The sequence below is a fragment of the Pristis pectinata genome, chromosome 19, assembly GCF_009764475.1.
Source record: "Pristis pectinata isolate sPriPec2 chromosome 19, sPriPec2.1.pri, whole genome shotgun sequence".
NCBI lineage: Eukaryota > Metazoa > Chordata > Chondrichthyes > Rhinopristiformes > Pristidae > Pristis > Pristis pectinata.
Genome location: NC_067423.1, coordinates 11,297,076 through 11,323,483, shown reverse-complemented (window position 1 = coordinate 11,323,483; position 26,408 = coordinate 11,297,076). Strand labels below are relative to the sequence as shown.

General features: G+C 40.5%; 1 protein-coding gene across 3 annotated transcripts in view; it reads right to left on the bottom strand.

Moving 5' to 3' along the window:
- Positions 1–26,408, bottom strand: part of mkln1 (muskelin 1, intracellular mediator containing kelch motifs) — a 133,217-nt gene that overhangs the window by 29,829 nt on the left and 76,980 nt on the right. For 2 of the 3 annotated variants that reach the window (XM_052034089.1, XM_052034091.1), the window contains exons 10-12: positions 12,613–12,825; positions 12,034–12,255; positions 6,612–6,741 (exon numbers count right to left, since the gene is read on the bottom strand). In XM_052034089.1, coding sequence (XP_051890049.1) covers positions 6,612–6,741; positions 12,034–12,255; positions 12,613–12,825 — 565 coding nt within the window. The remainder of the gene's footprint in view (positions 1–6,611; positions 6,742–12,033; positions 12,256–12,612; positions 12,826–26,408) is intronic. The other variant, XM_052034090.1, reaches the window with a different exon arrangement.

Genomic DNA, 26,408 nt, shown 5'->3' with positions numbered 1-26,408 from the left:
AGTGGAGGAAGGTATAAGGGGGATGTCAGGGGTAAGTTGTTTTTTTGTTTTACACAGTGAGTGGTGGGTGCGTGGAACGCACTGCCTGCAGAGGTTGTGGGGGCAAATACATTAGGGACATTTAAGAGACTCTTAGATAGACACATGAATGATAGAGAAATGGAGGGCTATGTGGGAGGGAAGGGGTAGATAGATCTTAGAGCAGGATAAAACGTCAGCACAACATTTTGGGCCGATGGGCCCGTACTGTGCTGTAGTGTCCTATGTTCCATGTTCTATAAACATCCCAACTCTTAGATTCAATGCCTCGGCTGATGAAGGCAAGCACGTCATACGCCTTCCTTACCAGCTTGTCTACCTGTCTCACCTCTTTCAGAAAACTATGTACTTCTTGTATCCCAAGGTCTCTCTGTTCAACAGAACACCCCAGGGCCCTGGCATTCACTGTTTATGTCCTGCCCTGCTTGAGCTTCCAAAAATGTATCTCCTGCCTTGCTTCACATAATATCCAGGATACACCTGCTCAGGCCCCAAGGATTGATCCACCTTTATGCATTTGAAGGCATCCAACACCTCCTCTTTCATAATGTTCATATGCTCCATGATATCACTATTCCCTCCCATGAACTCACAAGCTTCCATGTCCTTCTCCCCAGTTAACGTAGACAAGATATCCTTCTCGATGGCAAGTACAGATGATTTTGATATTTGAATCACATATCTATACAAACTGTATATTGAAAAAAAAAGCAAGATTTGTTTACCAAATTATAACACCAGTTATGGGAATTTAAAGACTGCTACAAAACAAGAGCCTAACAAATTCTGTAAATAAGGGTAGCCAATGACTTCTTTAACACTAAATTCTGTTTCTCTTGATGCACATTTATACAAGAACAAATATCAACTTACTTGGCTTCCTTCATAGCAGTGCTATCAGATAAAGGTTTACAATGCAGATGATTAAAAAAGTAACAACATTTGTGATTAAGCCTAATAGATTGTTTCACAACAATCACATTTTAAAACTATTGCTGTTAATGAACAAAGTATAAAAGACACCTAGCAAGCCTTTCAACATCCTTAAAAGCTAAAGAACAAATTCTTTGTTAAAGCTGCAAAGTGAGAAATAAGGGGACTGAACCAAATTTTAAGAGGACTAGAGAAAAACTGTCAAAAATAAAGTCAAAGATAAAGTCAAAGAATTAAGAGACTGTATAGTCAGCAGCTCATTGTCTTTTAATCCAACCATTCTTCAACAACCCTAACTACTTTCTTGCTCTCTCTCCTCCCCATTTTTCCCTGTTCAAACTTAAGAGGGCTCTACATTCTTCCAGTTATATCCAAAAAGTTACTTTCCACCCGACCTGCCTTTCTTACTGTTAGCCCTCTTGCATCACCCCTCCTCCTTTATACTGGTAATCCTCCATCACCCCTGCCTTTACACAGATAACCCTCCCACATCACTCCAAGTGTTAGCTTGACTCAGCTAACAACATGATCACTCTGGAAGAAGTTTGAGTTCTCAGAAGTAGCCAAAGAATTAAGCACAATTAAGAATATCCCAGGTGCAATGCCAGGGGAGTATGGTGATTTCACCCCCGCCCCCTTCATCGGGAAATCACTGGGTGGCTTTAATGTCAAAGAGCCCACAGGATACTGATTACATCTGATGAACACATTATACACCCTTTAGCCAAAACCCAAAATAAAGAGCCAAAAACAAACTGCTGGAGGAACTCAGAAGGTCAGGCAGCATCTGTAGAGGCAAAAGAATGGTCGACTTTTCAGGTCATGACCTGGGACATCCTGATGAAGCGTCTCTACCTGAAAAGTCAACGATTCCTTTCCCTCCACCGATTATGCCTAACCTAGAGTTGCTCCAGCTGTTGGTTTTTTGATCCAGATTCCAACATCTGCAGTCTCTTGTGTACCCAAGATAAAGGATGGGTTGAATCATTCAAATTTCTGTACTGTGTGCAGAATGGCATCTGGGTTAGTCTGCTGCAATAAACACAGCACTTCAACCTAATTCACTGCATGCAAAGTACTGAGGGACCCAGCTGTGATAAAACTGCTACATAAAATCTGAATTCTAGACTTCAGCAAAACAGTTCCACTTGTGACTTAAGTTACCATAAACATACAATCTTTGAGCGATCTTTGCAAGTGCCAAAAGAACATCTGCTGTACAAGACAACTTTCAATAACGCCAAAATTCCTGTCACTCCTTTCAGTCCGGCATATGTGTGACTCCAATTTTACATAATGAAGATCATTGGCAGAAATGGGTCCAAACATCACTATCATTTTACCATATGCAACACCAACACATTATGTGAGGAAAAAAACTTTAAAATGAACACAAACTAGGAAATGGGTTGCTAATACAAAAAATAATTAACATGTACAGCAAGCAATTAGGAATACAAAGGATGTTAACCATTCATAGAAGGGTTTCAAGGACGAAAGTCAGAAAGCCTTATTTTAACCATGCAATGTTTTAGTGAGACATTTTGAACACGCGTGCAGTTTTTGGTCTCCACACCCAAGAGGAAACATACACATCTTGGAGATAGTACAGCGTTAACTCACCAGATGGATTTCTACAAAACCCATGCTTGCTGGATTTTTAGAAAAATGAGATCTCTGAAATGTACAATATTCTGAGGGTTAAATTAATCCATGCTGGGAGCCCCTAAATCCTTTTGAAATGTGATTGACATAAAACATTATCCAATAGCTTAAATCACAAAAGCTGACTACAGTCTCAGGATGAGATATCAGCTGTCTAGGAGACAAGAGACTGCAGATGCTGGAATCTGGAGCAACATACCAAGTGCTGGAGGAATGCAGTAGACCAGGTAGAATCTATGAAGGGAAATAGACAGCTGACATTTTGGGTCAAAACCCTTCATTTGGATTCAGTTGTCTAAGACTGAGATCATTAATTTCTTTACATAGCAGATTGCACATCTTTGAAATTCTCTTCACAGGGCATCATGGATGGTCAGTCAGAATATACTCAAGGCAGATGCCTGTACATTTTTGACATGAAGTGAATCAAAGAAAATGAGGACTGGTTGGGTAGAGGTTTGGAAATAGAGGGGCAGACATAATCTTAATGAATGCAGTGGAGGCCAGTGGGGCCTTGTGACTTACTCCTGCTCTAACAATTAACATCATTAACAGGTTCCAAACTGGTCACATACTGTATAATAAGTTATTTTCTGACTGAAATATATCCAAATACTGAGAGTAACTCAAAGCAGCTGTATATCATGGTTAAATAATTTTGAGGCATTTAAAATATCTGGGATATGCCTGCAGTTCTTCTCTTTCATTTAAGCCTGCATTAGGCACCTGCTAGTTCCCAAGCAACTCACATCATTTTCTGACACTTGTTCCCTGGAGCCCCAGTTTCTCAACAGTTGTTGAACATCCTGCATCTGGGCAACACTCTGGAGTGCTGCTGACGCTGAAAAATCGTGGCGCATCAGTTACATGGACCTGTGGCACTGACTGCAAACAAAAAGCATGTAACACACCATCACATTTTCACCTACTACAGGGGCAGCTGTAAAGTCATCCAATAAAAGGATTATGACAGCTGTCTGAAATGATTCTTTTTCCAAGCTGCATTTGAAATAGTGGCGTACTTGGGAAAATATCTTCATGTCGTGAGGCTGAGGGGTTAGGAACATGGACAAAGGAGTGAAAGTTATTTGAAGGCTCCACCACTGACAATGCGAGTGTGGGGATGAAGATGCACTACAGGAGAGTTACGAGGTGGGCTGGGAAATAAAGAACCAGCAGTGCTAGTGTTTGATGATTAGTAAAAAAAACAAGAGGAAGATTTTGAATTCAGTTCTTTGGTGGTAACCTAATTGTTTCGATGCACGTTTGCTGTTCGGCACTGACTATAGAGGCCTGCTTTCTGCAAATTAGTGATAATTAAAGTGCAGTACAAGTGAACCAGTGGAAAAGCAAGAATAAGTACAGAATGTGCCTTGATTACACAGGTTAACCAGCAGCTCAAAGACTAGGGCACTGATCCTGTCATGTTTTCAGTGTTTAGTTGTTGTACAAGTTCCCTGCAGCATTAACACCTGGATCAGAACATGAGCCCTTTGGGCAAATTTCAAAACATCAAATGATTCTCAGTGTGTAAATAAGGAAATGGCTCCCATATGTTTACTTGCATCAGCCAAGAACAGCAAGGATCAACAAGCTATTCATACAAATTTCCCATTTTTCTTTTAACAACCATTATTGTTTCTTCATTCTCTTACTGAGTTTTCAAGTAATTCAAGAGCAAAAGATTCACATTTGCATTTTTTAAAATCAGCATTTTAAGGGAAGTGTTTTGACAGTTTCAGTAATAACCAAGCTCAAGTGCTTAATGTCATAATCTGTACACAGAGTGAGACTTTTCATTCATGTTACTAGCTCACATTCAACACTGGATTTGTCAAGTTAGCTAACAACACATTTTTAAAAAAAGGTGTATCAAACCAAATTGAGGAGTCTAATTTATGGTAACATTTGTCAAGAATCTACATTCCATCAGAACTTATAAATTTCAGTGTAATAACAGTTGCAAGGGAAATACAAGTTGTCATAAGAGGACAGTACAACTGGGAATAGTTATACAAGCCAAGATCCTCAACAAATACCGGTGCTAATTCAGGACTGAATACCAAATCAATACTACGTTAGGCACTAACATCGGATGAATGGATTTGCATCACGGAAAAAAAAGGCAAGTTTCCCCACTGCTCTCTAACAATTCCTGTACAAGTTGGCTGCTTGCTTTTGGTATCTTCTGTGAATCATCTGCCAACACTACATCCCAAAGATATGGGATAGTTTGTGGGCGGGGCTTCTTGTGGGCAGGGTTACGAGTTCTAACTACAAGTAGTAAGCAAAAAAAAACCAACATGACAAAAAAAAATACTACCAGAACACACCACCTCCATTCAGTAAGATTGGAAATACCTTCTTCTAAGGCCCAGTGTTATGGACTCTGATGCCATTTCCCTAGAGTGTGGCTTACACCCAACCTCTCAGGATAGATGTATCCTATTTAAGGTAAATCTGGCTCCTGACTGACCACGCCACACACCACAGTACATCCAAATGCCACAGACACTGACCACTTGTTCGGCTGGACATGGAGCTAGATGCTGCTGCCTGAATGGGTCAGAGCCAACCCTGACTTTGGGGAAAATAGAGTGAAGTAAGGACACAAGAGGCTGCAGATGCTGGATTCTGGAGCAACGAACAATCTGCAGGAAGAACTCAGTGTGCTGAGCAGCATCCGCAGGAGGAAAGGTATTGCTGATGTTTCTTCGGGTCAAGACCCTGCATCAGGATGGAGTAAAGTGATACAACTACACAAATAAGGAAGCAGCCTGGGTTGATGAGGTTCTACTAATAACAACAATGATTAAGACATTTTATCTCAGGTTTGGAACTTTAGCCTCTCCCCAAACTAATAAACCTAGTCACCACACGAAGTACAAGACTTTACTGCTGACTGCGTGGTTACACATTCTGGTTTGTCTGAGGATTCCTTACTAAATTCTATGGTCTCGCTCTAAAGTCAGCACCAAGCCTTAACCTATAATGAGTTAAGAAACAGGGTAAATGTGAAATACATAATATTTCACTCTTCAGTTGAGCTTGCTACTAATTAGTAAAGTATTTTCACAAGAAGTAGATGTAGCCCTCTTGCTTCCTGTACAAGTCCAGGACCACTCTCTGTGCCATATGGTCAAGAATGCCTTATCCAAGAGAGTGAAGGTCAAAAAAAAATCAAGTGAACACCATGCTGTGAAAATTGGTATGAAGGCAAAGCTGAATCCCCTGCATGCAGTTGTCGGTGCTTCATACAAGTCAATCACAAACAGAACATGACTAAGTCACAAAATTTGGTCTTGCTGCTCTTCTTTCTTTAAGACATCAGTATGACAAAGAAAATCTGATTGATCAGCAATGAGTCTATCAAAGTAATTGCACTGGCAATTAGTGAAGGATTATTCTTTCTCCTCCTTTCATGGTTGAAAGCCAGACTTCCATATTATGCCAATCACCAGCAATCAACGACCTGGCACATGGCTTATTAAATTAGACCAAGCTGCATTTCCTGGTAGCATTCTCACCTCTAAGCCAGATGGCTCTGGATTCAAGACCCATTCAAACAATTTCAGCAAAAAGAAAAACAAAAATCACACACTGAAGAACTGGTGTCAAAGGTGTGATCTTTCAGATGAGATGTTAAGCAGAGGCCACAACTATTGTCTGAGATGAAAGTTTAAGATCCCATGACACCATTCAGACGATGATCAGGAAAATTACCCGTGTCCTACATAGGCACCCACATGACAAAAACAGATCCATCATCATATAGCTCATCAGGGGAACTTGCAGTAAGTAAATTGGCTGTTGCATTTGTGACAGGTGACTATGCTTCAAAAGCACTTGAAGAGCTTTGGAATTTGCAAAAGGCATTATACAAGTAAATGTTTTTCTTTCTAAGTTTGTGCATTGCTAACCCATGAACTCAGTTAAAACATATAGAATGTGGAGAATGCAGACCCCGGTCTTACCCATACCAGAGTCCTTCTTTGTCCCATCTGATATTATTTCCACGTGGTCACTGTCCACATCATAACTGAAGAAATCATTCAAATAAGTCTTTGACCTCTGTCCACCAAAAACATAAAGGCACCGATTTTTCTGCAACAGCAAAATAGATATTATTAAAACAAAATCAGTGTGGTAAACATGCACCATGTCAAAGTTGTATCTATCCTTTTAACTGGAGGAAGCAAATTCCCATCTACTTGGTAACTGTCTTCAATATTTAAACTTATTTAGTATTCTCGGGCTGAGTTCCACTGTTTAGTGGCCCATAACAGTACAAATCAAGACACGAAAGAGATTGATACGTCTTACATCAACTGAAAAGATCTTCTCTGAAAATAAAATTAGAAATTGGAGAATAGCACATCTGTGCCCCAAATCTTGCCCTTCCCCAATCTCTAATTTTCTGACACATACACTTCAAAATCCCTGATTTTTCCTCTATGCTTCCTGTCATTTCAAGATCACAAATATTCTAATCAAAAATACATTTTTGAAAAGAACATTACTCCCAAGGTATGGGCTGTTGTACTTATCCCCAGCTGCCTTAAGGTGGCAGTAGACTCTTTCCTGAAACAAGTTCTTGGGCTGATTATCCTCCCAGCTGCAAGAAGTCAGGAATTTCAAGATTTTGGCTAAGCAATGAAACGCCACAATATATCCAAGTCAGGGTGATGTGTAGCAAAGTGGAACTTGAAGGTGGTGCAATTTTTGTAACATTGGGGGATAAGTTCAGCAATTTGCGATGTTAGATAGCTGATCTTACTGCCATAGCAGCTGGACTGAAATGCCAAATTTAATGGGAGGCATCAAATAAGTAACTCTAGTTTGTCAAGAACGGAGGAGGAGTGATCTTTTTTATTTCAACAGTAAACTTCATTCATAAAATATATATACCAAAGGAAGAAACAGTGCAAAACTCTTTACATTCTTAATGTCATTTGCCCAATACATTCAGTGTTAACATTTCTTTGTTAACCACACCACCATTGCCACTCATGTGGCCCCCTGGGGTGGGACACCCTTTCATTGTTCAGGGGGCTTCCCCACCCAACTCAGCCCCTCTAGGTCCAGCAGCAGAAGGATTCTGGACTGTGGTCCTTCCCCACTGAGCCCTGGCATTGACTGCACCAAGCTTCAGTGCATCCCTCAGCACGTACTCCTGCAGCACCGAATGTACCAGTCGGCAGCGTTCCCCTACAGGCATCTCGGTGTGCTGGAAGATCAACAAGTTTCCGACAGCCCAAAGAGCATCTTTCACCAAGTTGATGATCTTCCAGGAGCAGAGGAGTGATTAATTAGGACAAGCTAGAGAATATGCCTCGCCTTCTCTCGTAGTCAGTGACAAAGCAGGTTCAAACAAGCTTCTTAGCAGTGGTGTCTCCAACAAGTCAATAACAGTGAGTTAATGTTGACAGCACTGAGTTTTAGCAAATTGACTGGAGTTTGGTTATCACCCAAGCTTTATGATGTCAATCTTACCTGCTGTTTGTGCTCCTTAACTGGGAGAAAGATGTACAATTATCAGTCCAGCACCACTGATATAAAAGGGGAGCATCACTGATGAACCATTTGATTACGGTTTAAGATCCTTGGCCCAACCTCCAATAATGACATCCTGCAGCTATGATATGTAGAGTCACACAGAATGGAAATAGGCCCTTCAGTCCAACTGGTCCATGCCAACCAAGATTCCCATCCAAACTAGTCCTGTTTGCCCACATTTAACTCGTATCCCTCTAAACCTTTCCTATCCATGTACATGTCCAAGTGTCTTATGAATGTTGTTAATGTACCTGCCTCAGCCACTTTCTCTGGCAACTCATCCCAGAAACTGATCACCTCATGGGTAAAAAAAGTCACCCCTCAGGTTCCTATTAAATTTCTTCCCTCTCACCTTAAACCTATGCCCTCTAACCTCCAAGGCCACACATATCTCATAGATCACCCCTTGTATGGAAAGGTGTAGTCAGTAATTACCAACATTTTATATTTCCACAGCATTCAACAGTAAGCTGTTTATTTCCTTCACCGGTACCAAATATTCAACATGTCACCTGCCGATAAAACTTTCTGCCACAATGCAAAAATAAAACAAAGCGCTTCCATGCACAAACTTCATATTCCTCGATTCTTTAAAATCCATTTATCTCTGCCTTCACTACACTAAGTCTTTACAATCCTCTGGTACTGGATTACTGATTTCCAGAATTCTCCGTTTCCTACCAACATTCTGATCTTCGCATTCATACGTACATAAGATTGGCGTAGTTGGGGAAAAATATGAAAGAAAACTAATCTCCTATCTTCACGCAAAGACTCGGTAATGCAAGAGAATGCATTTTTAGCACAAGCTAAGAATTATTTGTAAGGAATACAAAATTACTTAATAACATCCAGTATTCTGAAAATGAGATATCCAAATTAAAAAGTCACACTTCCTTTTGAAGACTTCAGTATAATGCACTATATCAGATGTATGCATTTCTGTTGGCTACTCAAGTCTTCAGTTTTTGTTTTTTTTTTAAAAAAAGCACTTATTTATACTGCAGCTGCCCTCTGATCTGTGTGCAATATCACTGCAAAGCTAGGTTTCTAAACAGATGGTCCTTATTTACATAGATATTGTTAGAAAATTTAACGTGGAAACTCCCATAGATTTTCAACTCAACTTTTCCAGACGAAGGAACATTCTGCCAATGTTTATAACCAACTGAGTCACAAAAAGTTTCCCAGAACAAGGTAGAAAATCCTACCCTGTTGTTGAGCTGTGCAATGCAGTGCAGCCATCACTTTACTCCACGGAAGATCAGTTTCAAGTCAGAACTTAAACTGCAAATGGAGAGTGAGTCACCACACCAAATGTATTACTTCAAGTTGCCATTTCAAATAAGGCAATAATGTCTTTAGAGGACATTGAATTGGAATTGGTTTATTATTGTCACTTATACCAAGGTAAAGTGAAAAACTTGTCTTGCATACCTTTCATACAAATCAAGTCATTACACAGTGCATTGAGGTAATACAACGTAAAACAATACAGAATGCAGAGTAAAGTGTCACAGCTACAGAGAAAGTGCAGTGCAGGTAGACAATAAGGTGCAGGTCATAACAAGGTAGATTGTGAGGTCAAGAGTCCATCTTATCGTACTGGGAACCATTCAATAGTCTTATAACAGCGGGCCAGAAGCTGTCCTTGAGCCTGGTGGTACATGCTTTCAGACTTTTGTACCTTCTGAGAGAGGGGAGAAGAGAGAATCTTTGATGATGCTGGCTGCTTTACCAAGGCAGCGAGAAGTATAGACAGAATCCATGGAGGGGAGGCTGGTTTCCGTGATGTGCTGAGCTGTGTCCACAACTCTGCAGTTTCTTGCAGTCCTGGGCAGAGCAATTGCCAGATAGGATGCTTTCTATGGTGCATCGATAAAAGCTGGTGAGTGTGAGCTTTCTTGGCCGTGGCATCTACATGGTTGGACCAGGACAAGCTATTGGTGATGTTCGCTCATACAAACTTGAAGCTCTTAACCCTCTTGACCTCAGCACTGTTGATGTTGACAGGTGTACGTGTACCGTCCCCCTTCCTGAAGACAATGACCAGCTCTTTTGTTTTGCTTACATTGAAGGAAAGGTTGTTGTCATGACACTTAGCTCTCTATCTCCTTCCTGTACTCCAACTCATCATTATTTGAGATTCGGCCCACTACGGTGGTATCATCTGCAAACTTGCAGATGGTGTTCGAGAAGAATCTGGCCACACAGTCACAAGTGTAAAGGGAGTAGAGTCGGAAGCTGAGGACACAGCCTTGTGGGGCACTCGTGTTGAGAATAATCACGCTGGAGATGTTGCTGCCTATCCTTACTGATTGTGGTCTGTTGGTCAGGAAGTCAAGAATCCAGTTGCAGAGGGAGGAGTCAGGTCCCAGGTCTGGAGTTTGGTGACGAATTTGCTTGGAATTATAGTATTGAAGGCAGAGCTGTAGTCAATAAACAATAGTCTAATGTAGGTGCCTTTACTGTCTAGATGCTCCAGAGACGAGTGTAGGGCCAGGGAGATGGTATTCGTCATATATCTGTTTCAATGGTAGGCAAATTGCAGTGGGTTGAGGTTTTCTGGGGAAAAAACCACATCTTAGCTGAAAGCCTCCAACTGGTGTCCCTTTAAAAATTCCATTTACCACAGCAAGGATTTCTATTCACTACATTTTACTGACTAGTCAATCATACTTCGATGTATCCATGTGGATTCAGGATCGTGTGTTTGAGCTTGTGATCAAAACTGGTGCTCCACAACGGTTCCAAGACATTGGAATGCTTCAAATGGGATGTGTAAAATGATTGTGTTCAATTTCCATTGAAATAGGCAAACTCAAGCAATGGAAATGATGACTATACTTTCACTTCTACTCAAACCAAATACACAAGCTTCACCAACTGTGTCACAGTACTGATTTCCAACTTCAATAGAGCTGGCCTTATTTCCATTTATAATTGACATTATCCTATTACTTTTGGAACCACTTGTTCTTCAACGTTTTTCTCAATTGTGCAACCACTTCTCACTGCTCCATCCACACAAAGCATTCCTTTCTCAGTTATCACATGTCATTATTCAGCATTTCCTTAACCCTCAGCTCCTCACTGTAACTGCCAAAGCAACTACACAACAGCTTTCAGCCTCTGGTGAGTCCAACTCCAACATTCACTCTAAACCACCCAAAGACAATAGCAGCACCATTGTTCATCTCCTCCCCAACTTCACGCCAATTTGCTTGATGACAAATTTCTCAGCATCTCTGACAAGCAGTTTCTCCTTACACCTCTCAAGGTCTGTTACCTCAAATTAGTAAGCATTGAGTTTGACTATTCTGCTTGCAGAGCCCATTTATTAGAAATCTTCAAACAGCCTCTGCCTCATTCTCAGCACAAACATGTGCTGTTGTGATGGGCTGTATGAACACTCCCATTTCCTCAACTCTTCATTACTTTTACACTGATGATTTTTCCTTCGCCCTCCAGTACATAACTTGCCGAAGTAACGCTACTCTCCCTAGCTCTGTCATACATTAATTCACATGGACTTTTCTTCCATACATAGATGGATATTACCTGAAAAATATGCCTCCACCAGCCAAGGACCACTAAAAAACTTCTTTCATGGAGTCTCAAATCACTGATGCTGCTGTGGCAGCAATTATCTGTACAACAGTAACTAGTAGACAAATAAATTAAGTGATTGTGAACCAAGGAGTCTCAGATATTAAGGCAGAGTTTAAATATAGCAGCTTAAGTACGCAGAAGATCCTCAAAAAGAAAAATCAATATCCTATGTCCAGGTGAAGAGCAAAAAAAAACTGCACCCACTTAACAGAATGTTCAAATACTTACAGTATGGAAGAGCATGCAGTGCCCAATCCGAGACTGCACATCTTCCGGTCCAGCATTGCAAGAGTCTTCCCGAAGTAGCTTCCAGGTGTTAGACAGACAATGATAAGCAAAAAGTCCACTGAACTGTGGCTCATTAGCTCGAGTGTCGTCAACATTTCCATTGCAAGTCAATATCCTTCCACCAAAAGTGTAAATCATGTGCTTTTCAGAATCCATACACATCTAAGAAAAATAAATTTTTTGGTGTTGAATTTATTGCAGTAAAAATGAAATCGACTGGGAAATAAAATAAAGGCAACAGTACACAACTTCAATCTGCCCATGTAAAAGTAATGCCACAAGATCCATTTAATTTAAGAATTTACAAAGGATGAAAGAAACAAAATGTGCCATTTTGCCCAACAACAACCATGCATCCTCAAATCAGGAATGGAGAAATATTACTTGTCAATGATGTCTGACTATTCTTTTGCAAGTAAATGAAAATGTAGAAAAAAGTCTCTGGACAAAATTCAACAGCAATAGGAACAGGCTAACAGTCATTCATGACCAGAGTTTCAAAGGACCAGTGCATCATACCTGATGATCAAACACCAACTTTGGTCCACCATCAGTTGCTGTATCTTCACTTAACAATGACCATTTATTGGTGTCTATATCATAGCGATAGAAGTCACTCTTCAGAGACTTGCTATTTCTCACAGAAGAATCCAAGTAACGACCCAGTGTATATATCTGTCTCCGAGTTGTGTCAATGCACATCTTGTGGCAAGATCGAGCACTTGGGCCACTCTGGAAAAGATGATGGGGATGACAAGTTAAAAATGGATAACTACAAAATGCTGTTTAGTCATAAACTTGGGCAAGAGCACTCAAGTCCTCATTTTGTATACCGACTGAACGGTGGCCTGTATTTCAATTAGAAGGGTGAAAATTTATTCAGAGATAGCTCTAAACCATTAAGTATTTTCAGCTGAATCTACTGCATCTAGTAATGAAATGACAAAACACTGCTTTATATGAAAAAATTCCAACACTTCATACACTTATCTATGAACCATTTGTAATAACAGTGTATTTCATGATGGTCTGAAGAATATCCTTCATTTTAAATCTTTCAAGGCCAAAATAACCACTTTTTTAAACTTCAAAGACCATGGAACAGTACAGCACAGGAACAGGCCCTTCAGCCCACGATGTCTGTGCTGGCCATGATGCCAACTTAAACTGCACATCTGCCTGCATGTGGTCTACATCCATCAACTGCCTGTCTAAATGCCTCTTCAGTAACAAGAATTACATAATTGCATCTTAGATTATACCAGTACCATACTAATGTGGAAAACAGAGTGCATAATCTTTCCCTTTCAAAGGATTTAGGACAATTAGAACAATATAATTTACAGAAAAAAAAAATTAACCATGAATTGTTGCAAAACATTAGCATTGTTCTTGTCAATTAGCAATCCCCTTGATAAATGTAGAAGTGATTGCAGTGGTAGTATTGTTTTTTTTTGGGGGGGGGGGAGAGGGGGGTCAGAAATCTATCTTGCAACGAAGAATAATCAGACAAAACTCGATGTTCACGAATTCTTAAGCACTTCATGTTATGATAACAGAATCTTAGATAAATATCACAAAGGATTGTTGACCTGGATAGAAATTGCAATCAACCTTGGCAAAACAGCGAGAAGGTTAGTTATAGACTTCAAGAGAATGAAGATAGGCTAGTAGAATAAGCAAATCAAATTTAAAAAAATTAGTAGTGTTGCCTTCAATGAGAAGAATCAGGACAGACAATATACAGCGGAAGGCCTAATTCAAAGAGCAATACTGAGAAGGGGGATTGGAATGTACAAGTGCATAAATCACTGAAAGAGGCAAGGTAGGTTGATGAAGTAGATGAAAAGCACATGGACTACAGAATTAGCAACATACAGTACAAGAGCCTCTATACAACACTTGTTCAGCCACAAATGGGACTATTGTGTCCAGACTACACTAGAAGACAGATGTGAAGGCCACAGAGTGCCTTGGAGATTTCGTTCATTAGAACGATTCCAGAAACAAGGACCTTGAATTACATGTACAATTGGAGAAGCTGGAGTTGCTCTTCTTGGAACAGGCCAAGAAGAGATCTGATAGACACGTTAGAAATGTTTAAAATCATGAAGGGTCGAGACAAGAGACAAAGCAAACCTGTTTCCAAAGGCAGATGGCAGAATGAATCTGGTTAGCAAAGAAAAAACAAAAAGTGAAATGAGGAAGTATTTATTTTGAGCAAAAGATGGAGAGGGCCCAGAATGATTCAAATGGATATCAAGAGAGAGCTGGACAAGCACTTGACCAGAACCTGCACCCAATCACAGGCTATACCATGGAATTATGTCATTGGACTACTCAATACATAACAGTTCCATGCAAAAGCAGTCTAGCTAGTCCTACTCCTAATTCCCCTGCCCTCCTCATAACTTGTCAATTTTGGTGAATTGTAAGGTTACGGGGAGAGGGACAGGCTGATTTGCTCTTCCCTAGAGCTGCAATAGACTCAAAAGTCCAAATCACCTCCTTCCATGCTATAAGCGGTGATAGTGTAACTGTTGCACACAATCAAAAATCATATTTTACTCCAGCTGCCTGCAATAACATGACAAATTTACATATTAAACAAGCAATTCCCTCAAAAGCTATCAAACTATACCATACCTCTACAATCTAAGGATGCAAAATAAAGGAAGTTACCAAATTCTAATGACAAACAATTTTGAACAAATAGTTTTAAGATAAAGCCATTCGTCTTTTCTGAAAATATCCACGTGATCATGCAAAGAGTTTGATTCATTGTAAGTGCTAGCATTGCACAGTTGGTAACCTTGCTTCAGTATTCTGATTTCAAGGTCCAATTTCACTGAATCTAGCCTCCTTTTTCAGTGAGGAATGGCAAGAGAGCTGCACTGATAGACACAAAGCCATTAGAGACTGCTCTAGCTGAAAGGTTAAGTACTGAAAATCATTACAAGAAGACCGCACAGCAGTACTTGGGAAGAATAAAAATCAACCGCTTTAAAATGCTTTTCAAATACAAATACTGTAAACATGTCAATTAACTAAAACAATGAGTTTAAATTATAAATATAATTTCAGACGAGGAATTCGATGAAGCATCAAGAACTCACTTGTTTTACTGACAGTTCAGTGAATGCAAGGGCAAAAGGAAGGCAATTGGTAATTTCGATGTAGTTAAGTCAAAACTTATTTTTATTTCATGGTATATAAGGATTTGCGACACAAGGAATGACAGCTCCATTCACTTCCCATTGAATGGTGCAAATTATTGGCTTTAATATGAAGTTCTAGATCAAGGTAACTACATGCAGGAACTGAAGTACGTTTAACTTACCAGTACATCCTGAGTTGTGGGAGTAAATCAGAGCATCAGTGGAAACAAGCAGAGTCACAGGGAGAACACGGAAACTCCACACAGACAGCACTTAAGGTGACCTGCTCACTTTCAAGTGCATCAACAAGTACCGTGATTGAAAGCACAACCTATTATAACTAAAGTTTTAAAACAATGATATTTCAAATTAATCCCTGCTTCATTAAGAATTCTCTAGCACCAATCAACTGGAAACTCAGAAGCATAAACCCATCTCATAGTCCAAGTCAAAAACAAATTATAGATGAACTACAAAGTTATTAATTTCAACAGACATTTAAATAGGTGAAACTAATGCACTGAGTGATGCTATTTTGTGGGTGTGAAATATAGCAAAGGTTATAGTGAATAGGCAACACAAGTTACCAGTGCTGCCAAGCAGCTCAAGGGATCCAGGTTTGATACCGACCTTCTGCTGCGAAGTGCTGTCGGTATGGAGTTTATAAGCTCTCCCTTTGACTTTGCTCGTTTCCACTAGTACTCTGATACACTCCCACATAGATGGATATTCTGGGAGATTAAATGGCTACTGTAAATTACCCCTCAAAGTAGATGAATGGTAACAGAATCAACAGGGAGTTGATGGACACAAAAGGAGAATAAGTGCATGGACTCAGAGAGTTAAGGTGAAAGGGAATGGAATTGATAGGGTTGCTTTGCTGGGAGCCTAAGTGGTAAAAAGAGCACTTGTGTCATAGTAAGTAACACAATTGTTCAGCTCACACAAAACCATAAACAGCAAACTAGGAGTACAAGTACATAGTTCTGTGAAAGTGGCATCACAGGTAGACAGGGTGGTGAAGGCAGTGTTTGACAGGCTGGTCTTCATCAACCAGAGCATCGAGTATGCAGTTTGATATTGGTGAGGCCGCACCTGGAGTACCGTGTACAGTTTTTGTTACCCTGTTATAGGAAAGACATCATTAAGCTGGAAAAAGTGCAAAGATGACTTACAAGAATGTTGCCAGGACTTGAGGGCCTGAGTTACAGGAAGAGGTTGAACAGGCGAGGACTTTATTCCTTGGAATGTAGGAGACTGAGGTGGGACCTGATGGAGCTGTATAAAATCATGAGGGGCATAGATCAGGTTCAATGCACATAGTCTTTTTCCCAGGGAAAGGGAACCAAAAGCTAGAGGGCAGAGATTTAAGGCAAGAGGGGAAAGATTTAATAGGAACCCGAGGAACAGCCTCTTCACAGAGAGTATTGGGTATGTGGAACGAGCTGCAAGAGGAAGTGATTGAGGCAGGTACAATAACATTTAAAAGACATTTGGACAGGTACATGGATAGGGAAAGTTTAGAGGGATATGGGTCAAACACAGGCAAATGGGACTAGCTTAGATGGTCATCTTGGTCGGCATGGACAAGTTGGGTCAAAGGGCCTATTTCCATGCTGTATTGTTCTATGATTCTAGAAAAAGAAGACCGGTCTGGAGTTCAAAGGGACAGTCGAGACTGAAGACAGCAAAGCATGACTGATGGTTTTCAGAAGTAGATGGGCTGAAGGGGAGCAAGTATTGGCCAGGACACAAAAATAATTCAATTCCTTATTAAGTCGTCCTGGAGGATCTTTCACAACTACTCGAGAGGCAAATAAGACGTCAGAAAGAACCAATGACAAGGCATTTTCTACTTCAGTATGAGTGAAAAGGTCAGTTTAACGGTTACCCAGTTCTGACTTGGGTGACAGTAGATCAAGTTGGAAGCCAACAATTTCTTTGCCATGAAGAAACCAGGATGTGTGCAATTTTTGCACTTTATGCTTGACAAATGACATTCCCAAACATCCAAGTTCATTTTCAGGGAGAAATATTAAAGCTCGCAGAATTTTAAAACTGATTGATTTCTGAAATATATGCCACGCATTGCTCTGAAAAGACATGTCTAAGCACTGGGCAGAATAAAAGAAAAATTGCTGGAATTATTTAAATCAGGCACAGAATCCAGAGAGAGAAAAAGAGCTCATGTTTCCTGTCAAAGCTCTTTTGCTTTTGGACGACATGCAGACTTTGTGGCAAACACGTCTTCACAGCTGAACGAGACTGAATAACCAGCAGTTAGAAATTATTTTCATTGTCCATGCCATAACCACATCAATTTTCCAAACTACATGGGGAAAATACAGCTAATTGCAGCTTAACCAATTCGAAATGAGGTTCTGCACAACCTAAATCTAATATAATGAGACTTCAACACCTGACTATAACCTGATATTTTGGTAAGGTGGATGACCAGTAGATTAGGTTTGCACATAGAATTATCTCACAAGCTGTACATGCTAATCATACATCCTTTATTTATATTTGAAGAAACGGCTATAGCATCAGCGAGAAGTTATACTTCCAGTCAGTACTGATCCGAAAACCAACAGCTCTGAATCTGGGACATAAGCATATATAATTAACTTTCAATTTGCTCTTTAGCAGATTTAAGTGCAAAGCAGCCAACTGTACCCCTGGGTGTTCCCCCCCCCCCAAATGACTCAATAAATAGTACAATCCTCAAGCATTTCACCTGGCTGAAATTCACACAGCAGTAATTGACTAAATTTATACTCATTGGTCTCCTGTGCAGAAAAATTATAATGCTATGGAGTAGATGTTTATATCTGTCAAACAACATTAGTCAGGCACAGATGAAGGAAATGTAGGGAGCTGAAGGGTAAACCTTCTCCTGGCTCAAATCAACATCAATCGCAAAACTGGGTTATACAAGAGTGCTGTTGTTTTTTTTTGCATTTCACTTAACAGCCATCCATGTGGAGTCAAAGCCAGTCAACTTTAATACTATATTTTAGTAACCTGCATTGCATTGTACATTAAGCTTGAAATTATTCAATACCTTTCACAACCTTGTTATCCCAAAGCACTCTGCACCCAATTGAATACTCCTGAACTGCAGTTCCTGCTGTAATGTCAGAAACATGCCAACCGATTTACACACAAGCAACTCCCATAAACAGTATTGTGATCATGACCAGATAATTTTTTGACTTATCAATTAAGAGATGTATATTAGCCAGCATACTGGGTACACGTCCCCTGTTGCTCATCAGCTAATATTTTTGCATTCAAGTCACCGATGTATGAACAAACCAACAATCTTTGGAGTCAAAGCAAGAGTGGAACCAACTGAGCCATTGATGGGTAGCATCAGAAAGTGGATGGAGGGCACACAACCAACTTCACGAATTGCTGAAGAGGACAGTGACCTTGTTTACAGCACTTCTGGTAAGGGAAGACAATTCACTGCTATCTTAATTAGAAGCAGAGTTGTTTTCCCCCCATTCACTTGCAACATTGCTTGTGCGAAAGCATTGAGTGCACATTTCACTGTTTAACAGAATCATAAAGACAAACTTGTACTTGCACACCACAGTAAAACAAGGTCACATGTCAGCATGATTGGTTTAAGATATTACAAACAGGTTATCAAAGAACAGGGAAAATAAAATGGCTTATTGTGTACCCATTTGAAAAACTATCCTATTTACTATCCCTTTTTAGGGCTTGGATTGGAATTCATTTATTATTTTCACTTCTATCGAGGTACAGTGAAAAACTTGTCTTGCATACTGTTCATACAAATCAAGTCATTACACAGCACATTGAGGTAGTACAAGGTAAAATACAGAATGCAGAGTGAAGTGTCACAGCTACAGAAACAGTGCAGTGCAAGTAGACAATAAGGTGCAAGGTCATAAGGTGGATTACGAGGCCAAGAGTCCACCTTATCATACCAGGGAACTGTTCAATAGTCTTACAACAGCAGGATAGAAACTGTCCTTGAGCCTGGTGGTACGTGCTTTCAGGCTTTTATATCTTCTGCTCGATAGGAGAGGGGAGAAGAGAGAATGTCCCAGGTGGGTGAGGCTTTGATTATGCTGGCTGCTTTGCCAAGGCAGCGAGAAGTACAGACGGAGTCCATGGAGGGGAGGCTGGTTTCTGTGATGTGCTGGGGTGTGTCCACAACTCTCTGCAGTCCCAGGCAAAGCAGTGCCATACCAAGCCTTGATACATCCAGAAAGGATGCTTTCTACGGTGCATCGATAAAAGTTGGTGAGTGCCCAACAGGACATGCCAAATCTTTTTAGTCTCCTGAGGAAGTAGAGGCACTGGTGAGCTTTCTTGGCTGTAGCATCTATGTGGTTGGACCAGGACAGCTTATTGGTGATGTTCACTCCTAGGAATTTGAAGCTCTCAACCCTCTTGACCTCAGCACCATTGATGTAGACAGGTGCACATGCACCACCCCCCTTCCTGAAGTCAATGACCAGCTCTTTTGCTTTGCTGACATTGAGGGGAAGGTTGTTGTCATGGCACCACGTCACTAAGCTCTCTCTCTTTTTCCTAGACTCCGACTCCTCGTTATTTGAGATACAGCCCACTACGGTTGTATCATCTGCAAACTTGAATATGTAGTTAGCGCAGAATCTGGCCACACAGTCATAAGTGTATAGGGAGTAGGGGGCTGAGGACGCAGCTTTGTGGGGCACTAGTGTTGTGAGTACTTGTGCCAGAGGTGTTGCTGCCTATCCTTGCTGATTGTGGTCTGTTGGTCAAGAAGTCAAGGATGCAGTTGCAAAGGGAGGTGTTGAGTCCCAGGTCTCGGAGTTTGGTGATGAGTTTGCTTGGAATTATAGTATTGAAGGCAGAGTTGTAATCAATTAACAATTGTCGAATGTAGGTGTCTTTACTGTTCAGATGTTCCAGAGATGAGTGTAGGACCAGGGAGATGGCATCCACCATAGACCTGTTTCAACGGTCAGCAAATTGCAGTGGGTTGATTTTTCTGGGAGGCTGGAGTTAATGCGTGCCATGACCAGCCTCTCAAAGCACTTCATGGTGAATGTCCGAGCCACCGGGTGGTAGTCATTAAGGATTTACTGGGATGATAGTAGTCTTCTTAAAGCAGGTGGGAACCTCAGATTGAAGCAGGGAGAAGTTAAAAATGTCTGCAAATACCCCCACCAGCTGATCTCCCTAGGATCAGAGGACACAGCCAGGGACACCATCCAGGCCAGATGCACTCCATGGGTTCACTCTCCAGAAGACTGATCTTACGTCATCAGTGACCATGGGTTCAGGTGCATTGGAGGCAGTCGGGGTGGGTGGTGACATACCAATCCCCTTCTCTATGCATGTAAAGAACTGTCAGCTACTAGGCGATTGACTAAGTACTTTTTAAAATGTAGTAAAGATTTCTTCCTCAACTACCCTCCAGCATCAAGTTCCAAACTCCCATTATCCTCAGTGAAAAAATTCCTCAGTTCCCCTCTATCACTTCTGTCAATTACTTTCAATTCATGGCCCCAGTTTTAACCCCTCTACTCAGAGAACTAGCTCCTTCTCGTTTCTTCTATCTAGGTATTTTATAATTTTACACACCTCCATTCTTTCCACAGCCTACTGTGTTTCAAAGCAAATAACCTCAACTTATACAGAATTCCTTCCCCACCGCGAAAAAATTTCCAGTCCTATGAAACTTCATCCACAACCTCTCTGGTGCAACCACATCTTTCCTGCAACGTGTTGACCAAAACTGCACACTGTAGCAAGCTGTGGTCGAAGGTCATTTTCAGTTCCAACATAACCTCACTGCTCTTGTGTTCCATGGCTCAGCTAATAAATGAAAGCACCTCATGTGCATTTGAGCAACAGATTTCACATCATCTAAGTCAGTGATAATAAATCGGATTCTGAACCAGCTTATTGATCTGTCCTGCTACTTCTAAGGATCCGTTAACATGTAATCCAAGTTCTACATTTCTCTGCACTGTCGTTATTAATTCACCCATTAATGCACATTTCCTTGCTGGACTTCTCCAACTGCATCACCTCACACTGCTTGGAATTGAACTCCAATCGCCACCTCTGTCCATTGGACCACTCTACTGATATCTTCCCCGCCATTCCAAAGCTTCCTTCCTGTCAACCACAGAGTCAACTTCTGTATTATCTGCAAACCTCCATCATGTCCCATACATTTAAGTCTAAATTAATAAATACTTTGAGGAGCGAGGTATTGAGTACCAAGTCCTGTGAAAACCCAAAGGAAACAGCCTTCCAGACACAAAACACCTATTGCTGTCACTCTGATTCCTTTCACTGAAACACTTTTGGATTCAATTTTCCACTTTCTTTCAAAAAAAAAGACATGCTTTTTTTGACCAACCTGCCATGTGAGACATTGTTGGCTCTCTTTGTTATGTCCTCAAATATTTCAATCCAATTAGTCAGACCCAACTTCCCATGCAGATGGCCCCGATCCAGCCTTTCTAGATGACAGTTTATAATGCTCTTTAGATTTGGTTCCAATCATTTGCCCAAAGGTAAATTAATTGACCTCTCCTAATTGAAATTACTATTTCTCCCCCCCCACCCGCTTTTTAATTACTAGTACAATCTCTATCATCTTCCAATCCACTGGCCCTTCCAGTAATCAGAAAATGAAGATCAGAACCTGCATAATTCACTGCCTTCACACAAAACACTAGAGGAACTCAGCGGGTCAGGCAGCATCTATGGAGAGAAATGGACACCGTTCCAGATAAGGGTCTTGACCCAAAAGATCAACTGTCCATTTCCCTCCACAGATGCTGTCTGACCCGCTGAGTTCCTCCAGCGTTGTGTGTTGCTCCAGATTCCAGCATCTACAGTCTCTTGTATCTCCAGTTCACTGCCTTGCTTCTTTTAAACAGCCTGGGATACATTTCATCCATTCCTAACCATCACATTCTCAGGCAAATACTTTGTTGTTTTAAAGTGGTCACAAAGAGCAAAGAAATCAAGTCAGTACAGTTTAGACAATGCTTCACAATCCATCGAAGCACTGAGAGATTCACAAGGGAAAGAATGCAAATTTAATGCTTTTAAAAAAAAAAGTGGCCTCAGAATGATTTAGGTAAAGTGCAATTTGTGCTGTAACTGAGAGTTTAGAGGAGACTAAAAACTAAAAGGTATATTAAAATCACAGGACTATAGGCACTTATTGGCCATCCTTAACTGCCAAGAAGAAAATTGCAGTGAGCCACTGCTTTGATTCATTGCAGTCTTCACACTGAAGTTACACCAACAGTACTGCAAAACAGGAAACTTCAAAATTCAGAACCAAATATTCCCAGATCATACTTCTCGGTTGCAAACATTAGGGTTGGAATGTACTTTTGAAGGAGGCTGCTCCAGTTGCTGCAGTACATTTTGAAGATAGTACACCCTACGGCCACAGTGCACCACTGGGGGAAGAAATCAAAGCTTTGGGTGGTAGGCTTGGTCCTAGATGGTGTCATACAACTCAAATGTTGAAATAGCACTTATTCAGTCTTGTGGAAACTATTCAGTCACACCAAGCCTTGGAGGTATTGTAAAAGCTGTGGGGAAGCCAATGAGGCATTCACCTCAGGATATGCATTCTCTTATTTGCATGTGCGTGTAGATGGTCCAGATATTTCTGGTCCATCATACCCCAAAATGTTAAGATGAGAGACACAACAATAGTTGGGTCAGGTGAACTCCCATGAACAATTTATTCATTTTCATGTCGAAGCAAAGAAAACTGGCCTCCAACAATCACAACCATCTTTGAGCTAGGCAGTGAGGCAGAATCCTGCAGAGGGGAAGTTTCTTCCTTGGTTACAATCTAATTCAGTTTTACAGAACATTTCCTGATACCATGCTCAATTAAATGCTGATCTCAGCTTACCTCTGGAATTTAGCTCCTTTACCATTGTATGGACCATGACCAAAATGAATTCTGGAATGATCCTGGCACACCTAAACTGAGCATTTAACTATTCTATTGGCAAGCAAGTTGACAAAACTTAAAGTCATGCCTTCCATTTCTTTGGTGGTAATGGAGTATTAACAAATGGGCCAGTAGTTAGCCAGAGTGGGTTTGTCTGACTTTATCTGGACAAGATACACCATGCAATTTTCCATATTTAAGATGAGATCCTAGTGTTGCAGCTGCAATACAACAACTTGATCTGCAGCACTACAGCGAGGACATTTTGGGGTATTCGCTTTTCTTTGTGCTCAATGCTCTTAGCTGTTTGACATCAAATGGAGATAATTGAATTGGCTGAAAGTTTGCTTCTGGGACAGTTGGGACCTCAGGAGGCAGCAGAAAAAGATTTCTGGTCCAAGATAAAGCAAATACTTCAAATTTTTCAAGCATGTTGGGCTCCACCATTATTAAGGATAGGACCGATCTGATCCACCATGGGATTATTGAACTCTAATGCCAGCTACTTAAAGTGATCATCATGTATGTAGTCTTGTGCTATAAGTACACCAGGTAGGAAATTTAATTTTACTTGCAAACAAGCTCCTCACTGAAACCATTTGTCCTGCGGTTTGAGAGATATGCTGAACCATGAGGTTACCAACAGAATAGAGCATAATTAAGTTGCTGCAGTATGAAGGCAGGACTCTAGATCTACAAGGACTGTCAAAGTCATGGATTGGTGCAGCACAGAAAAAGGCCCTTTGACCCACTGAGACCATGCTGACCATCAACCACTAATCCTACATTAATTACTATTTTTGTATTATGTGGAAGTAACTTTTACTAGTATGATCGATAGATGCAGCCAGAACAGACACATAAACAAGATTAAGAGAAACAAGTTTATTCTTCACTGCAGGGAACCAGTCTGGCAGCAATTTCCTTCAGAAGTCAGCCAGCTTGGCTCATGGTGATGCTACCACTACGAGGGACATCTAGGGTTTCCACCCACAATACAAAGCACCCATGCCATCTTCAGTACTACTTGTGAATGGTTTTCAAACAAGGAAATGTACCAATTTCTCGGCTAAAGGAAGACAATGGAAGATGGTGGGAGGTAGTCAGCACGAGATTTCATTAACCAAGTTTAAACTGATGCCATGAGACTTCATGTGTTGAGTCAACACTCAGGATCCAGGGCCATTTCTTCCTAACGACATCACATAGTCACTTCCAATACATTGAGGGGAATGAAACATAATCTGTTAATATTGATATAGTTAATGTCCCAAACTGCCTTAAGATACAACACTGAGAATGCTTGCAGCAGGCTTTTGTACAGCTAATCTGTTGGAAAGTTCTAACAACTGAAGCACAAATCCCCAGATACCCAAAGATTGACTGGACTAAGGTTGGTTGATTTGTGTGACTTTGTCATGTAAGAATCTGCTGCCAAAGTTAAGGTCAGGTAGTTGTATGATTTTATAATGATCTGACCTAGTAACTGGGTACATCTGAATAGCTTGTTGACCAATTCAAGTTGAGCTTCAGAAGGTGACAAACTAATAACATTTCAACAAATTAGATGTGCTGTATCCAAGACAAAACATAAAACTGAAGCAACAGGGTTAGAAATACTCCACATGGCATTTGAACCTGCTTTGCTATCCAGGAATATCAAGGCTGCTTCACAAAGCATACACTTTCTCTTTTAATGCCCCAAAAATCTATTCATTTCTCTTTTGAAGTTCAAAAACTTTGGATTCACTGACCTTAGGGGTTGAGAACAGCTGTAATGCACAATTTTGAGTTGAAAACCCCATGTCATTCCCAAATAAGGAATCTCAAATTTTAAGTCCTGGGATACTCCAGAGAGTAATTTTAAGACATTCATGAACAGTTAAAAGACATAATGTTTGCGATAGACATTGACCTGAAAAGCTGACTTATGCAAACTAATTGAGTCAGTCTTGCATATACATCAGGCCATGGTATGAAAAATAACACTTAACCACACTAATGAAAACAAGACTTTTTTTTTTGATTAGGCTTTAAATTTCGTAAGCATCCTGGCCAATAAATATTGCTCAGTCTACATAACTGAACTTGATCATGAACTCACGACTGCTTGTGTAATCTTGTTGTATCCAAACTGACTATCATATTTCCTGCAAACAATTGTAACAATACTTCACAAGTGCTTCAACTATGTAGTTCGAAAGATATAAAAAATTAGTGTTTTCCCCAATCTTGTGTTTTTAAAATGCAACTCCTGTAGGAATTTTGACCGTCTCAATTCAAGCATTTTTAAGATCACATAAAATATTTTCTTACCAAGATCTGCAGCACATAATTATTGGCATATTTTAGGCCAGATGGCACTACCCATACATCCCCTGACATTTGTGGTAAATGGTACCAGCCATTGCGGTTTTGAGCCAAATTAATAGTCAAGGCCTGGTTGTGCCAAAGCAGTTGATCTACTGTTCGAAAACAGCCAGATTTCCCAACCAGTTAAACGCACTGAAAGTACAACGAGTACTGGACACATAATACGTCAGTGACTGAATGGGGAAGCCAGGCATATAGTACTGCTGACAGCTTCGAAATCTTAACAGCGAAATAGCCAGTGGAAAGTTTCAAGACAGAAGAATGACAAAATGAAGGTGGTGGGAGAGAAAAATAACTTCCGCATTCACAAACATTTCACAGGCTACTTTCACTGACTAACTCTGAACAATTTAAATGTAGAACGGTGCCAAGAAAAATACTGGAAATAAAGGGCTCCTCTAGCCAGCAGGGGGTGTAAGATGATCAGGATTTTAAGCTGGAAGAACAAATGGTTCTTCCTAAATTTCTTCATTCAATGATCCTAAGCACCTTTATCTACTAAAAACCAGCTCCTTAGGGAAACAAAGCAGCCAAACTTTTGAAATAATTATCCTACAAAGCACAGCAAAGAATAATAAATATAAAATCTGTTCCAGATTTCCACAAGAGCTACTCAATAATCTTTCAAAGCCTTTTTTTTTGAAAATATTAGGCTGTGTTGGATCGTTTGAAGCATGCAGGAGTGCAAATTCTGCTTTTCCATTAAAATGGCTTTAATTGCAATTCTCTTTTTTCAAAAAAAGGCCAAGCTGAAGCACATACTCCCTCAGAGATCCACCCATGTCCAAAGCCAACTACAGCTTCTTCCCCACTGCCAG